The sequence below is a fragment of the Crocodylus siamensis genome, chromosome 1 (assembly GCF_052110815.1).
Source record: "Crocodylus siamensis isolate JL-2025a chromosome 1, ASM5211081v1, whole genome shotgun sequence".
NCBI classification, from domain to species: domain Eukaryota; kingdom Metazoa; phylum Chordata; order Crocodylia; family Crocodylidae; genus Crocodylus; species Crocodylus siamensis.
This window is the reverse complement of record NC_143395.1, coordinates 426922975-426939811: the sequence shown is the minus strand read 5'-3', so window position 1 is coordinate 426939811 and position 16837 is coordinate 426922975. Positions and strand designations below refer to the sequence as shown.

At 66.1% G+C, this 16837-nt stretch overlaps 1 protein-coding gene across 6 annotated transcripts in view; it reads right to left on the bottom strand.

The window, feature by feature from the left end:
• Positions 1-16116, bottom strand: part of DNMT3A (DNA methyltransferase 3 alpha) — a 75045-nt gene extending 58929 nt beyond the window's left edge. For 4 of the 6 annotated variants that reach the window (XM_090031203.1, XM_090031205.1, XM_090031204.1 and 1 more), the window contains exons 1-2: positions 15967-16116; positions 9143-9412 (exon numbers count right to left, since the gene is read on the bottom strand). In XM_090031203.1, coding sequence (XP_089887329.1) covers positions 9143-9211 — 69 coding nt within the window. In that variant the 5' untranslated portion in view covers positions 9212-9412; positions 15967-16116. Of the gene's footprint in view, positions 1-9142; positions 9413-14817; positions 15198-15966 lie in introns of those variants that run through there. The other 2 variants (XM_090031207.1, XM_090031206.1) reach the window with 2 other exon arrangements.
• Positions 16117-16837: the final 721 nt, after the last annotated feature.

The window sequence follows — 16837 nt, the reverse complement described above, 5'->3', positions numbered from 1 at the left end:
CACAGGGGCAAGACCCTCCAGCCACGACCCTTTGGGGTTGAGGCCCAGCAGCGTGGGTCAGCTGCCAGCTCGGTCCACATCCAGAGCAGTCCAAGCTCCCCACAGCTCCGGACATGCCGACAAGGAGGGATGGCAACAGAGCAGGACACAGGCGGCTGGACACCCCCAGGGCAAGGCTGCGGATCAGGATCCAGGATGAAGGCAGCTCATGGCCAACGCATGTGTGTCAGCTCTCGGGAGGCCTGGAGCAGCCAAGAGCCGGCACATGCAGATATATGGGGTGCGGGGCCAAGGTATCAGCTATCACCCATGTCCCGGCTGCCCCCCACCGCAGGCATCCTGCCCCGGGGCATCACCACTGCTGCTAACCTACTCCTCCCGCGGACAGCACCCCACGTCAGTGCCGGACCCGAGCCTGCACAGAGCCCAGAGGAACCGTAACAACCACGCAAGCCCTTGCAGCGCGGCACAGTCACGGCAGAGGAGACTCCTGCATGTGGGGAAGCGTGGCCCAGCTGTTAGGGGCTCAAGTCTCCACTCTGCCACTGCTTTGCCTGCATGACCCGGGGCAAGTCACTCAGCGGCCAGAGCGCGCCACCCCACAATGGGAACACGAGAACAAGCCAGCACTGAGCTCCCGTGCAGGGGCTGTGTGGACAGGACCGATGGGGACGGTGGAGGAGAGGGCAGGGCCTGGGGCCATGTGTCAGCCGTAGTGAGGGAGCAGGCTGCACCATGAAGGGGGCCGCTAGCAACCCGGGCTGGGCTTGGCCTGGAGGGCTCTGGGCACTCTCCTAAGCATGGGCAGGTCAAGGCAGCACCCGCAGCACAGTCCCACCCCGCGGATGCTTGCACCCCCAGCAAGGCGTGGACACTCCCTGCCTGTGGATGGTGCCAGGTTCGAGCCCTCACGGCACGCATGGCCGTGGGCCCCAGGTGCCAAATCCACCCCTGCCGGATGGCACAGGGGCCTGGCCGGGCGCTGCTCTCTCAGGAACCAGCTGCCCCAGCCTTGCACCCGAGAAGGGCTCTGGGGGCAAAAGCACGGTCCAGCTGCTGCCTCCCTGCACCTGGGGCCATGCCGGCGTGCCCCGCAGCCCCGGGCAGGGCTCCGCGGGAGCAAGAGCCGAGCCAAGCGCGGCTGCAGAGGCTGTGTCGCCCAGCGTCTCCGCTGCGGCCTCCCCGCTGCCTCCAGCTGCTCGGCGCTGACTCATGCCCCCATAAATCAGCCTCCCCTCCTCCCGCTCAGGTTTAGCGAGCGGCCTGGCTGCCTGGAGCGTCCCTGGAGCCCGGGCTCCTTCGGCTGCCAAGCAACAGCCCACAGGGAAACTACCTCGGTGGGCGGAGAGCGGCTGCGTGACGCAGGCCCCGGCCGTGCGGCTGCTTCTGGGGTGGAGCGTCGCCGGGACAGATGCACCTGCTCCCACCACCGGCAGGGCCTTCGGTGCCCACCCCCTTCCCCACGGGGCTTGCGGCTGAACCGCCCGCGGCACCGCGAGGGTCCTGGGGCACCTTCCCCGCATGCTGCTCTCGGCCCCGGCCAGGGGCTGGAGACAGAAGGGGGGCCTGTCGCTGCCCTTGCCCAGGGTCGGGCCCCCCAGGCCATAGCTGGCCACCCAGGTCCTGGCCCAGCCGTGCTGCCCCGGACCGCGCGCTGATCCCTACCCCAGCGGCCAGGGGCACCGGGTCTCGCACCGCCGCTCGCAGCCTCTCCCAGAAGCCTGCTCCTCGCAGGGGCCCGCCGACAGCGATCGAGTTACCTCCCTGCTCCACGCAAAGCGCACGCAGCTGCTGCAGCCTCGCGGGCCGGCCATGTTCTCCGGTCGCTCCCCGCGGAGCCCGCCCCGGTCTCCGGCTGCGAGGGGAAGGGGGTGCTTCTGCCGCGCGCCTGCTCGAGGCCCCGCTCGCCCCGGTAGGCCGCGAACCGCACCACGAGCTGGGCTGCCGCGGCCCGCAGCACAGCCTGTGCTCCGCCTCGCGGGTCTGTGCGAGGCAGAGGGCTGGCGAGCGCGCCCACGCGACCTGCGGCGGCACGCTTCCCTGCCTGCTGTCTCCCGCTTCCACTCTGCCCGGGCTCCGGCGCTCCGCAACGTGGTGACGTAACGAGGTGAAGGACCAGGCCCTGGTCCCGGGCTCTGTCGCTGTCAGACCGAGAGGCGTCAGGAACCAGCCAGAGCCTCCCGCCCGTGCCCGGGACAGGGGCAGCTGGTGTGCCGACGCTGCGGACTGCCCCAAGGCTCTGGTCCTCTCCCCGGGACCAGGCCACTGCAGCCCAGCAGCGAACAGCGGTGCATTTCGGTTTTGCTTAACGCCCAGTGCCCCCCACACCCTGCAACCATGGCTGGGGAGTGGGGACAGGACCCTCCGGTGAGTCTCCTACATGGTCTTTTCCCGTCCTCACGTTCCGCGACCCCCTGGGCCGGCCTGGCTCTGCCCCACTGCTCAGCAGGGGCTGGGACCCGCCAAATTCAAGCTGGTTCAAAGAAGCAGGAGCAGCCCCCCGCCAGGTACCGGCACATCCGCAGGTATCGGCATGCCCAGCCCTGCCGTGGGGCCCAGGGGAATCGGCCATCGGGGTCGCACCCCATCCAACGGGTGGCAATTCACAGGCGGTGCCGGGGACAGGTAGGCTGGTGCTTTGCTCCCATGCCATGGCTGCAGCTGGGACCTGGGGCCCCATCCAGAAGCACATCGCCTGGAGGGGCTCTCTCCATGAGGACCCCATCCAGCCTCTACCCTCCTGCCACACCGCAAAGCAAACAGTTCCCCCTGGCTATGACCCCCATCTGCTCTCCCCTTCCCCTAGAGCTGTTCGGCCCATTGCTTTGGGTCGCTACTCCCACCACGCAGCACTGCCGGGGAGGTTGCAATCAATGAGCACAGGGGGAGCTCCAAGGGCCAGCGATGCCCCGGTTGTGGCCACCGCTCGGCTCTTCTCAGAGAAAGCCCAGACCCGTGGGCTTGGCAGGGAGCTACAGGGTCGCATCCAGTCTGACCCCAGCTGGAGGCAGGATCAGCCCCGTCCAAACCAGCCCAGACAAACTGGGTGTCAGACCTCGGAGCTGCACAACACATTCGCCCCGACAGCCCCAGGCATCGCCCCTGCCCTTAGGATACAGGGGGGCCGTGGCTGCCAATGTCCTGCTACTGCAAAGGGCATTAACAGACACTCCAGAGAGCCCGAGCCCAGGCCGTGCCCCGCTGCAGAGGAAGGCAAAACCCCCCAGCACGACCAGTCTGAGCAGGGGGAAATCCCTTCCTGCCCCAGTGCAGCATTGGGCAGCTCAGCCCTTCACCGTGGAGTCGGGCCTCTGACTTCACCCTGCACACGGCTCCATCGCAACTCTCTGTACCCCAAAAACACCTACACCCACGTGCTTCCTACGCACTGCACGTGGAACAAGACTGCCACGCAGGGAGGGTGCCCACGTGCAGCAGACGTCACATGCCTGCACCAGCCCTCACAGACCCCAAATCCTCCAGGCTGCTCAGGTCCAAACGAGTGATGCGTCTCTGGAGCCCTCTTCTTCACTTGACTTGACAAAGTTGCAGCCAGCTTCAGTTCAGACGGGAGATCAGGAAACATGTCTTCCCTGGCAGAGCCAGGCAGTCGTGGGAGACATGCCACGAAGGGGGGACTCCCATCCCTGGGGGTGTCAAGGACGGTGGCCGGGTGCTGGGCAGGGAGCTACAGGGTCACATCCAGTCTGACCCCAGCTGGAGGCAGGATCAGCCCCGCAGGGATGATCTAGGTGCAGCGATGCCCATGCTCTGCTGTGGGGTGTCCTAGGCTACTGGGCTCTCTTGGTTGCCCCCTTCTCCCTTGCACTGCACTGGGGCAGGAAGGGATTTTCCCCCCTGCTCAAACTGGCCCAGACTGGGGGGGTTTGCCTTCCTCTGCAGTGGGGGCATGGCTTGGGCCTGGCAGCCATTCTCTCCCAAGAGAGTCATTGCTAGCCCTCATGGCTCAAGTCCTACACGCTGGAACAATACTAGTCACAGGAGGCCCCCAAAACCGTCCATGTTTTGCCCACAAGCAAACACTCCAGCAGATCAAATCAAAGCATCATAGCAACATGGGGCAGGATGGGGCCTCAGGTGTCCATTGAGCCCACCCCTCTGCTCGAGGCCCATCCAACCCGCTCTGCACTGTCTTGTCCAACCTGCCCTTAAATGACTCCGTTGACGGAGTTTCCACCTCCGCTCTGGCACCCTCTCCAGTGCTGAACCCGTCCTCGCCGTGAGGATCACGGAGTCCCAGAGCCGTGGGGCTGGCAGGGAGCTCCGGAGGTCTCATCCCCTGCCTGAGGCAGGATCAGCCCTGTCCAAACCAGCCCAGACAGATCCATCTTCAAAACTCTTTGTAAAACAATGCTGTCACCCCTGACACAGCCCCAGGCATTGCCCCTGCACCTGGGGTACGGGGGGGCCGCAGCTGCCAACATCCTGCTGCTGCAAAGGGAGGTCATGGGCGCTGCAGAGCGCCAGGCCCAGGCCAGGTCCCGCTGCAGAGGAAGACAGCCCCCAGTTTGCACCAGTCTGAGCAAGGGGGAGATTCCTTCCTGCCCCAGTGCAGTGTGGGGCTGAGCCTGAGTGCAGGGGCAAGACCCTCTGGCCAGGACCCTGCGGGGCCGGTGCAGCAAGAGCATTGGCTCAGCCCAGCCCCATCCCCAGCCTGGGCTGCAGCCAGCACCCAGCACCCAGCACCTCTGGGGGAGGCTTAAACCCAATGCGCGGAGCAGGAAGAGATATATATGCTCAGTGCACAAGGCACAGCTCTGGCTGCTCCTGGCCTCTCAACCCGGTCTTGGCCCCGCTCTCCAGGCTGGTGACCCAGCCCGGCCCATGTATACAGGCCCCACGTCCCCTTCCTGACAGCGCGGCAGGGCGACCCAGCGGGCTCAGTGCGTGCTCTCCTGCAAAGAGACCATCACTAGGAGGGCGAGCAGGGTGGTTCGTGCTTCCATGACCGCACTCACCCATTTGTGCAGCGCATAAACTTTACCAGCAGCGCATAAACTTTACCAGCAGCGGTTCTAGCTGCGTCCCAGGTGGTGGCTGCAGCGATGGACCCACGCTGGGCCAAGAAGTGATCCCTGTGGGTCCCCCACATGGTGCCCCTGGACGGGACCACCCACTCCATTGCAATCTATTGGAGAGCAAGTTTTCAAACCATTTTACACCAGTGATGCTGGTCCAGCACCAAACCATGCACTCTACGCAGAATACCAGGAGGCACTGGGGCAAAGTTCTCCTCAAAGGCACCATACATCATGCCAACATTGGTTTCTTTCTCCATCAAATGGGTAATCTCATAAAAAACCTATCGAGTTTGCTGAGCAAATGCGCGTCTCTGTAAGAGCATATCAACAGGTATTAATTACGCTGCCTCCCTTGAATTCCCTTCTGACTGCATCTTGTCCCAGCCCTCCCTTTACCTTGTCGGGCCTCAATGCCTGGCTAACCAGGCTCTAACTTCCAACATCATCTCATTTACTCTCTGAAAATAATGGTGCAACATCCACCTCCGTCTAGCCTGCAAGGCCACCCCTAGCATTCCAGATGTGGTACTGGACAGCAGCAATAGCTCCGAGGGTGCCTCGGCCAATTCTTTTAGTAGTCTTGGATGTACATTAGCTGCTCCTGAAGGCTTCAAAGTCCTTAAGAGCTATAAGTGAGCATCACGGCACTGCCCCTGCTCCAGGGTGCTCTGGAAGGAGGGGAGGATGGTGCATCGGGGTGACAGTTTCCATGTGGACACATGACTCTGGGGCCAGGGTTGGGGAAGCTGCAGGGGCCAGAAGAGAAGGACAAGGTCTGGCAGCCCTGGGAGCAGCAGGATTTGGGTGCTGGCTGGATGCAAGGGGCAAGGGAGAAGGGGTCCCAGGCGACCCCTGGAATCTAGGCTCAGGGCACCCGAGCGACAGGCACGCAGTGCTGTGGTGAGCTCTACAGACCCAGCAGGGACGCCCTACCCCAGGGGGGTTTCCAGGTCCTTCACAATCCCGCCAGCACCATCCTCACAAGCAAGAGGGTCCCAGGGCCTGCTGTACACGGACGGCTTGTCCCTCCCCCCACCCCCCCGAGGCCCAGAGATGCCTGCCACCCGCGCCGCCCTGTGCCCAGACTCTCCTGCCGTGGGGGCCTGCTCTACCTGCTTCGCCGCACAGCATCCCTCTCTTCACACCCTGCAGGCTGCTGCCCCCCGCTGCCGTGCCCCCCACAGCAGAAGAAAGCACTGCTCAGCTGTGGGTCCTTTCCATGCAGCCTTCCTTCTTCTTAGCCATGGTGTGTGTGTGTGTGTGCGCACATGCATGTGTGTGCACGTGTGTGTGTGGCTGTGCAGCATGTACCTCTGTGCCCCCAGCACCCACCCGCCAGGCCTCTCGTCCTGACCTCAGGCACCAAATATCCCTGCTCCCCACAGCGTCCGATCCCTCTCCCAGCTCCAACCGTGCCCAGGCCCTTTCTTCCCACTCTCTTGAGTTTCTCTGCCCTAAGCCCTCACGGGCACACACCTGCTCTTGCCATGGCTGGGCCCCTCACCGGGCACTCCCTAACCCACACACCGGGCACGGGCACCCCAGGACTTCCCCTCTCATCGCTGCAGCCGCTCTCGTGCCTCGTCCTAGTCCCTTGCCTGTACCTGACTGTGCCCCCGCGTGCCTGCCAAGGCTACCGGCATCTTGGGCTGCATGGGCAGGACTGATGCCAGATCGAGGACAGTTATTCCTCCCTCTATTCTGCACTGAGGAGGCCACATCTGGAGTCCTGTGTCCAGCCGTGGGCCCCCACCCCCACTACAGACAGGATGTGGACAAGTTGGAGAAAGTGCGGTGGAGGACAACAAGGAGCAATGGGTTCAAGTTGCAGCAAGGGAAGCTGAGGTTGGATATTAGGAAAAACTCACTCATGAGGAGGGTGGTAAAGCACTGGAACAGGTTATCCAGAGACGTGGTGGACTCTCCATCCTTGGAAGTGTTGGTGTTGAAGACCTGGGTGGGTGAAGCCTTGGCTGGGATGATGGAGTTGGGGCTGCTCCTGCTTGGAGCAGGGGGTTGGACTAGATGTGACCCCCTGAGCTCCCTCCAACCCTCCCTGTCTGTGATTCTATGACATTTGCACCTGTCTTCCTTCCCCAACACCCTCTGCATGGGTCTTCTCTTCTGATTGTGTTTTCTGGAGACAGGAAACGCTGCTCAACCAACCTGGACGTTGGCTGGGCCTTTGCCACGCCATCCTCTGGGATTCTCCAAGCCAGGACGGGAGTCCCTGGGCACCAGAGGCCACGCGGTGCCGAAGTATCACATGGACGGACCCTGCCGACAGGGCTCCCAAAAGGATGCACCTGGGAGCAATCTTCTTCCGTGCTTCCATCAACGACCTGGGCCCCAAAGGCAGGTGTGGGCTGATAAATGCAGCTGGAGGCATCGACAGGCAGAGGAGGATCGGAATATCTCCCCAAATGTCTTCTAGGACCAAATCCAGGGAGGCGGGAGGAGGATCCAGGGGGCAAGGCTGAGTGTGCAGGAACGCAGAAGGAGGACGGATGCTCTGAGTTGGGAGCGCGGCAGCCAAAAGGGACGCAGGTGCAGTAGCCTCAGTGGCGCTGGCTGATCACTGATACGATGCCGCCGGGGAAAGAGCTGCATCGGGGGGGGGGGGGGAGTGTTGCCAGCAGATACAGAGGCGCATGGCTGCTGCTGCACATGGCCCTGATGACACCTCGCCTGGGACGTGGTGCAGGGCCAGGAGCCCAAACCCATGGAAGATGAACCCAGGCAGAGAAGAACAGCCACGATGACCCAGCGCAGGGCAAGGCAGGGCCAGAGAGCAGCGTCTGCAAGTGCCTGGTGGACCGGAGGCGGAGGCAGGGAGGAGCGCTTGCTGGGGTAAAGGACGCCACCAGTGCCAGGAGCAATGGGACCGGCTGGTCGGGAGTCCAGAGGCTGGAAACCTGGAGGGCATCCAAGCACGGGGGCCGGGACAGCCCCCCCCAAGGAGCAGAGGGGCAGGGAACTAGGGAAAGGACACTGGGCTGGGGCAGGGTCTCCCCAGCAGGCACCCCTCATCGCTGCCCCCCATCTCCCCAAATCATACCCCACCACTGCCCCTGCATCTCCCCAGCTCATGCCCTGTTGCTGCCCACACGTCTCCCCAAATCATATCCCATTGCATCTCTCCAGCACCGCCCCCACCATCGCTGCCCCCCGTCCCGCATTCTCCACACGCCGCACCCCATCATGCCCCGGCGCGCTCATCTCAGCTCTTCCCCCCTTGTCCGAACGCAGCCTGCTTCTCCCCTTGTGGCTGCCTCTCCAGCCCCCGCCACCACGCAGGCTGGGCCTCTCGGTCCTTCCCCAGTGCCCCGCAGAGAAGCGTGTGCAGGCACTTGCACATGCACACGCGTGTTACTTGGGCACGCGTGCAGGACCCCCTTCCGTGGCCCCAAGCCTGCAAGTGCCTCGTTCCTTCCCCCGTCTCCTCTCCCACTCCCTTGCCTCGCTCGCTCTCCCGGCACGCTGTCGCCCTTTTGCCCCCGTGTACACAGACGCTTCCCCACCCCATCCATCCACGTAGCCCTCAGCACCCCGCTCCTTCCCGCCCCGGGGCACGGACTTGCCTCTTCCTCCGCCCCCGCCCCGGCAGTGCACGCCCGCGGCCTCTCACTTCCTCCAGGCCTGCGGGCAGGCCCCTTGCGTTACCCTGTCTCCCTCTCGCGCCTCTCCCCGTGCAGGAGGCGACCCGCCGGGCTGCGAAGCTCGCGGGGAGGGTTTGCAGAGACGGATGTGGCCCGTGGAGGCCCCGATTCGGCTCCCTGCCCCAGCCAAGGCCCAGGCGCGGCGGGAGCTGCAGCGCTGACAGCAGGTCTCCTCCTCACACCGTGACACCCGCCCCCACTCAGCCATGCCCAGAAATAGCTCAATCCGCTCTAATCCCACCCTGCCGCTCTGGCCTGCCGCCCACCCCCTCCAGCGCCCGGGGCCGCGCCGCGCCACAGGAGACGCCGGACGCTCCCCGCTGTCCCGGGAACCGGGGCAGACGAGCCGGCCTGGCCTGGGATGCTGCGTCTCGGCCTCCACCGCCCTGGGCGGAGGGCGGCCAAACTCCCCGCGCCGCGGGTCCGTGACGCGCCGCTCACCTTGTGTGCGTCGGGCGCCTCCCGGTCCGGAGAGGGGCTGCTGGTGTCGATGGTCCCGTTGGATGGCATGGCGGGGAGGGGCGGGTGGGCGGGCGCTGGGGACCCGGGCTGTGCCGGGGGGGGTCGCGTTGTGTGTTTTAAAAAGAAGCCGCGGGAGCGGAGGCGAAACCGGCTCCGCCGGGAGGAACCAGGAGGACGTTTACAAGCTGCCCCCGGCCGCGGCGCCCCCGCCCCTCCGTCCGGCCGCGCGTCCGTCCGTCCTCCGGCCACCTGCGGGGGGGAAACACAGACGGGGGTGAGGCGGGCGCACGGCCCGGCCCCCCCCGCGGCCGGGGACAATGATTAACGAGCGCAGCCTTGACCCGCTGGGCAGGGGATCCCGCCCGCCCGCCCGCCCGCCCCAGACCGATGCGCGCCCGCCCGCCCCCCGCGCCGGGGGACACCTGTTGCTATGGAAAATGCTGCCTGCTTAGCCATGGCCGAGGCTGCTGTTGCCTTTGGCACCGGAGCTGCAGTTTGTTTCTAGAGCTTTCCAGCCGCAGCTTGTTCCCAGCCGGGAGGGTGGGGGGCTGCGGGGCGGGCCGGGCTGCGGCTTCTAGGAACAGAAACCTAAAACCCCGCACGTTGGTTCCCCGCCGGCCCCCCGCCCAGCCTTCCCTTCCCATGCCGGGGGGGCCGGCACGCGCAGGCCTCGCAGGTGCAGGTCGCTCCCGCGCCGCGACGCCTCTCCCGCCCGGCTGCACAAAGGCGCCGGGGCGAGCCGTGCGGGGCAATGCCCGGGGCAGCGGGGCGGCCCGTGCGGACCCCCGCTCGCAGGCGCCTGCCCCCAGCCGCCGGACAGGGCCTGACGGAGCCCCGGCACGGACAGGGCCTCCCCACCCTCGGGCCTCCTCGACCGAGCGACCGGCCAGGCCTCGCCTGCCCCGGCCTCGAGGCCCTGCGCGCCTCGGCCCCCATCGCTCCCGGGCCCGGGACGCCCCACAGCCGGCTCTGGCTGCCTGCCGGCCCGGGACACCACCCGGGGCGGGGCGCGCGGCACGGGGCCGTCCTGCCGTCTGTCCGGCACCCCCCGGCCGGCGCGCAGCCCCCGCGCCCCGCTGAGGAACGGCACTAAAGACAGTCGGAGGCAAACAGGCTCCGACCGGGGAGGCGGGGGCAAGGCAGCCACGAGCTGCTCCAAGGGGGCGGCGAGTCTCCAGGGAACGGACGCGGCCCCCCGCGCGCAGCCGGGGGTCTCGGGGCCTCTCGGCCGCCCGCGCCAACCCGCGTCTCACCCCGCTCCGGCCACCGGCCTCCCAGCCGGGGCACCGGTCTGTCTCCTGGCTGCCCGGGGGCTCCCGGCTCGGGCACCAGCGCCTGCCTGGGAAGCGCGGGGAAAGACTCGCTGGCATCTCCCTCCGCTCCTGTATTTAACGGCTCAGCCTGACCTTACCGGTGATGGCAGCGGAGGGGGAGGAGGGCTTACCTTGCGGCACCTCTCCCACAAGGCAGCGCGTGCGCGGCCCTGCCAGTCACGCCCGCGAGAAGCAGAGGAGTTTAAAGTAGGTTACCGCGCGACGCACGCAGCGCTGACAGAGCGGCTGTCTCAGGGACTCCTCGATGCCGGCTGTCAGCCTCGCGCGCAGCCATTTCGCAGGCCGCCCAGGGCCCGGCGGCCGCCTGCCGCAGCTCTGCCGAGCGGGGCCGCGTGCCCCGGTCCCCGCCGGACCCCTGCCCGACACCCCCGGGCGGCGGGCTGAAACGCAGCCGTCTCCAGGCGGTAGCTGCTAATGCCAGACGCGCCCGTGTCACGCGACAGCTTGAGCGGGCTCGAGGTGTGCCAGGAGGCAATTAACCGAGCCGATGAGCCCGCTGCCAAGGGATCTGCCACCGGCACCCGAGGCTTCAGCCTCACCTCTCCCCTTGAAGCGCCTCCGCCGGCACAGCCACCTTGCATCTGCCAGGCGGAGCCCAAGCGGGGCGCGGGGCAGCTGGGGTCCGGCCAGGCCAGCGGGTCTCAACCTCTTTAGACTCGAGGCGGCCCTTGCTAGGCTGCAGCAATTGCTCTGCAGCAAAGGACAGGATATCCCCACTACGACACAGATCTAGCTGGGGCTGCGCTAGGTGTGACGCCCCTTCCCACCCTCGCTTTCTTACTCCTATGAATCGATCGCACCGCTCTGGACACCCTGGACTCCTCTTCAAAATCTCTGGGTTTATCCGGGGAAGCATGCATGCACACCTTGCAATACAACCTCTGCAGGGTCCCCCTGAAAGGATCTCAAGGCACCCCAGGGTGCCGCTGCACCTGGGTCGAGGATCACTGGTCTAGCCGCTGGGAGACCCTTGTTCGAACCGACCCCCCGGCCTGGGAGAGACCCCTGTTTCCACACAGACCCGCTCTCCAACAGCGATGCGGGAACCTGTCCAAAGCAGCTCCGGTGTGACAAGCGCTGCACAGGCTTCTCATTGTTGGTGGTGCCTTGAGTCACCAATGCCCCCCCCCGCCCTGTGACAGCAAAACCCCCACCCCCGTCCCGGGGAATTAGTGCAGAATTGAGTCAGAGGGAAAAAAAAGCCGCCTCCTGAGTCACCAACACCCCCTCCAGCATCGCGGCCGACCCTCGCATCACGCCGGGGCACCGGCGAAGGACTGACTCAGAGAGGAGTGCAACCGGCCCTGAGTCAGCCACGGCTCCCGCACCTGACGGTCCCTTTGCAGGTCTCCCATCCCAGCACCACGACGGCTTCGAATCCCACCCGGGTCACGGGAGGACACTGCTACAGACAGCCCCACGCAGCCAGCCGCGATCCCCGGCCCCCGGGGAAAGGAGGAGACGGGGAGCGACTTCCCTCCTTCCACCACGAGTCCCTCCACAATCGCCGCGGTCCTGCTGGCTAGCAGTGTCCTGATGACCTACGGGAAATGCCGCACGACACCCGAGGGATTTAAACCAAACACCACGACTAGCTGTGCCCCAGGCCGGGGGAGCGTGCAGATGACGCGCCTCAGAGGCACGTGCACAAGGCAAACGAGAGAGAGGCAGGTGGAAACAGCCTGCAGGTAACGAGGACGTGGAACGGACCCAACCCCGTACCGCACCACACGGTTCTGCAGACGGACGCCTTCCTCCACCGGTAACTCGCTCTGTCCTGCGAATGCCAGCGTCTAGAGACACGGCACCAGGCACGGGGTCACGGGTCCTGGAAAGCAGCGACTCTGGAGCAGGTTTAGGCCCTGGGGTGGACAAGCTACAGGAGGCCGAAGGCCATCCTCGAACGTACGCCGGGAGCTCACAGCACCGCTGCACAGCCCAGGTGAGACACCGCTGGAGCGCTGCGTGTAATCCTGCCATTTGCATTTGAAAATGGAAGATGCAAACCTGGAGAGGCAAGAGAGGAGCCGCAGAAAAAACCCCACGGCAGGAGAAAACGCCACACGGCGAGACGAAGAGCGCAGCCCACCCCGGTTCCTGACTTGACCTGACTTGACTTGACCGCAGCCCCCAAATGGCCAAAAAACACGAGGGGTGGAAGAGCTCCTGGATCTAGCGAGGAAAACCCTAGCAAGGACTGAGGGCTGGAGGCTGAAGTCTGCCCTAGTTCAACCAGCAACTGAGCCCAGAGCTCGGAAAGCGAGGGAGGTGGCGGATTCTCCATCACCCCGAGGGCTTCGAACCAAAGGAGACGCCTTTCCGGCCGAGCGCAAGCTACTGCATCTGCTGCGCGGTGACGCAACGCTGTCTGCGGTGCGCAGAAGGCCAGGCCACGCGAGCACGTGGGCCCGTCGAGCCCTAGACGCTGTGTGACATTTGCTGCACAGGCCTCTGGACACCCGCCCACTCCCCCAGCCCTCCAGAAATGTGCCTGCTCGCCAGACCGGGGAGGACGTCCCTTCATGACCCTCCGAGCGGTCCAACACCACGCAGGAGACGCGGGCGCCTTGGAGCAACATAGCCCTCCTCCCCGTGGTCTGCGCAGCAGCACGGCCACGGCGGGAAAAGGAGCAGATTTCACATGGAAAATGAACAGGGCTGGGAAGGGCGCCGCATTCCCGGTCACCTTTCCTTCCCTGTTCCACCCGGGGGAAAGAGCCCGGGTGCAGGGCGGTGGGAACCCCTTCCTTCGCACGCGAGCACCTCCGGGACGCCAGCAGCTTTCCCCAACAAACCCCAGGCGCGCCGAGGGCCTCCCAAGCAAAACCTCCCAAACCATTCCCATGCTAAGGTCAGGGAGCCGGACGCTGAGCCAAACAGGGATCCCGTGATCCAGCAAGCCCCCGAAGGGAGCAAGGAGAGGATCTGGACCAGGCCCAGCGCAGAAGACATCCGACGCTCATGTGCAGAGCAGCGCGGCCCCCAAAATGCGGCGGCACCGGGAGCGCGCGGCCAGGATCGGTGCTCTCAGCCGCCGTGGCGTGAGCTAAGAACAAAGCTGGCCGGCCTGGGAGGCGCACTGGGGAAGGGGTGGCGCCCACCCTCCAGAAACTTTCCAAAGCTGGATCAAATGAAGGGATTCTGCCAACTTTTTAAATGCAAACATCCCCGCGGGGCACCGCCGAGCCCCGGCCGCGCTTGACAATGAAGTTCTGAACTCGGCCGTGCGGGCTCTGCGGTCGCTCCAGTCCACCCCGGGGATCTGCTTCAGGCACTTACATATTTAGAGATTATTTAAGCAGCTGAGAAAAGGGTTGGCCTCTCCTCTCGCTCCGCGGCGGTGCCGCTCGTGAGCCCTGCGCCCGGGGTTTGGGACGGGCCGCCTTATTTCCCAGAGATGTTTGTGGACATTTCATTTTGAGAAAAAAGACTCCTGCTAGGAAGTTTGGAGCTGACTCAGCGTGAAAGGCTCTTGCTTGTGAGGAGAGTTATTGAGAGCAGTTACTTAACACACAAAGGTCAAATCCTCTTCCATTATTGTCAAGATCTTCACAGCCACTGGATGTAAAGAATTTGCTAAAAAACGTCCCGGCCTTTTCTCTCCTCCCGGAGGGTTTCAGCTAGAAACCGCTCTGACGGGCCCTCCAGGTCCAGCGAGGCGGCAGAGCCGACACGCGCGGGCTCCGAGCACGCCGGTTCCGTCCGCGGGCCGGACCCTCCCGGCCTGGAAGCCGCCTGCCAGAACCCAGGCACTGACCGGGTCTAATGCTACAATCATCCGCTTAGCAGAGCAATGCAAATACAGGAAACCGATCCAGCGGTGACGCCATGGCCGCGCTACAAAGGGAAGAATTAGAGAGAGAGGAACGGGCCGACGAGGAAAAATTCACTTGCTCGCTCTTGCACGCACGCACGCACGCACGCATCTGGCGTCACTCCCCCAAACTCATCAATAAACATCGAGGGGGAAGTCTATGGTAACGGGCAGGGAAGCATCACGGCACGCGTCACCATCTCAGGCCCGGATCCCGAGCCACTGAAAAGCCTCTTTGCATCCCGGTTTTTGCAGACAACTTTCGGGCGGGCGCTGCGAGGGGGGGCGCCCAGGGCCTCCACTTGCCCGCACTAGCCGGACGCCCACGCACGCTCGCACGGGGGGTAGGGGGGACCCCGCAGCTCTGCCCAGATACCCCCGGCAGGGACGGGGCCGCGCACGGCCTTGCACCTCCCACACGACAGCCCACGGCCTCCTGCTCTTGCACCGCTCCCCGAGCGGCCGCGGCCCACCCCCCGGTGCAGGGCAAGCGCTTCGGCACATACAGTCGTTCGCGACGATCTCGCAGCCGTGAACGCGCGATGCAAACTCCAGAGGACGCAGCGACTCCTGAGCGAGCGACGGAGGGGGACGCGGAGACGCACGCGCGCCCTGACAGGCGGGCGAAGTCAATGACACTTGTGCGCGGAGGCCGAGGAACGTGCCAGCCCTGCGGACCCCTGCCCGGCTTGGGACGGGGGGAGGGAAGCGATGCCTAAATAAAAAGAGGAGCAGGCGCGGAGCGGAGGGAGGCGGGCGACGGGCGGCGCGGTGCCCCCCCAGCGGACCCCAGCCCTGCAGAAAGGAGAGCCCTGGCGGGGAGGAGATTGTGCCTGGCCGGGTGCCAGGCCTGGATGATGAACCAGTCAAGCAGGCGATGCAGGGAGAGGGAGGAGGAGGAGGAGGAGGGAAAAAAAGCAGGCTCCGGCGGGAGGGTTTTCCAGGGCTGATTAAATGGCCCCAGCGCCGCGGTGCCCCCCGCCGCGGCCCAGGAGCGGGGGGGCGCCCGGCAGCGCCCCCGGCCCCCCCAGTCCTGGCCGCACCGCCTTGCCCTTCATCCACGCTCAAGGACACGTCTGCACCCAGCTCCCCGCGGGCGGGGGGGCCACGGTCCTGGCAGCGGGGACGCTGCAGCGCCCCAAAGCCGGGCGGGGGGGCATGGCCTGCTGTGCCCCCCATCCTGCCCCGGGGCCTGCCTCTGCAGGGGGCCTCGGGACCCTCGCGCGCCCCCGATGCAGGCCTGGCGGGGGGCTCCGGGCTTGGAGGGCCCAGGGCGCCCCAGCCCAGCTGGCAGCATCTCCTCCGAGCCACAGGTGAGGGGTGCGGGGGCCCGGGCTCAGGACGCTCCCCCCTCGCGGGGGGGTGTCGTGCCAGGCTGCCATTTTTCCTGCATCCCGCCAGCTGTGCACAGGAGGGGGGGATTACAGCTGTGCCTGCCCCCCCAGGGGTGCATGCGAAAAAAGCATGAGAAAAGCGCCGCCCGCAGCCCCCCCGCGATGCACGAGGCGGGGGGGCCGCATGCAACGCACCGTGCAATGCCCCCCCCCGCAATGCAATGTGCAATGCCCCCCCCCCGCAATGCAATGCCCCCCCCGTGCAATGCCCCCCCGCGCAATGCAGCCATGCAACAAGCGGGGGGGCACGCCCGGCCTTACCTGGGCAGCGCGGTGCCCGCCGCTCGCTGGCCCGGCCCGGCCCGGCCCGGCCCCTGCCCTCCGGCCCGGCCGGCCCGGCCCTGCCCTGCCCCGGCCCCGGCCCGGCCCCGGCCCCTGCCCCGGCCCCTGCCCCGGCCCCTGCCCCTGCCCCTGCCCTGCCCGGCGAGGCCCGCGCCGCCCGCTCCACTGCAGCACTGAGCCCCCGCCCGCCGGCCCCGCCCGCCGCCCGCGCGGTCCTAGCGCCGCCCGCCGCCTGCGGCACCCCCGGCCCCGCGCGCGGCACTGCCGCCGCACCACCCCGCGGCCGCGCGGGGACTCCCACATGCAGCAGCGTCTATCTGGGGACCCCCCAGCACCCCTAGCGGGGCAGAGACTGCCCCAGAGACACCCACCGCCTCTGCACGGGGACCCCCAACTGGTCAGGGACCCCCACATGCAGCAGCGTCTATCTGGGGACCCCCCAGCACCCCTGGAACACCCATTCCATCTACACGGGGACCCCCAGCTAGGTAGGGGCCCCCAAATGCAGCCGCTGCCTCTACGTGGGGACCCTGCCAGCCAGCAGGGACCCCCAGAAACACCCATTGAGTCTATAAGGGCAGCCCCAGTGGCCCCAGCTGGGGGAACCCCCGATGCATCAGGCCCACAAGCGTTCATACAGGGACCCCTCCCGCACCCCCAGCCGGCAGGGGCTCCCCAGTAGCAGCTGCTGCAGCTACACAGGGAACCCCCCCAACTGGACAGGGACGCCCAGAAATACCCACAGCATCTATATGGGAACCCCCCAGTAACCCCCAAATGCAGTGGGCAGTGTAGTCACACAGGGGCCCCCAGCACCCACTGCACAACACCTGCTCCCTCCCAGGGGGGA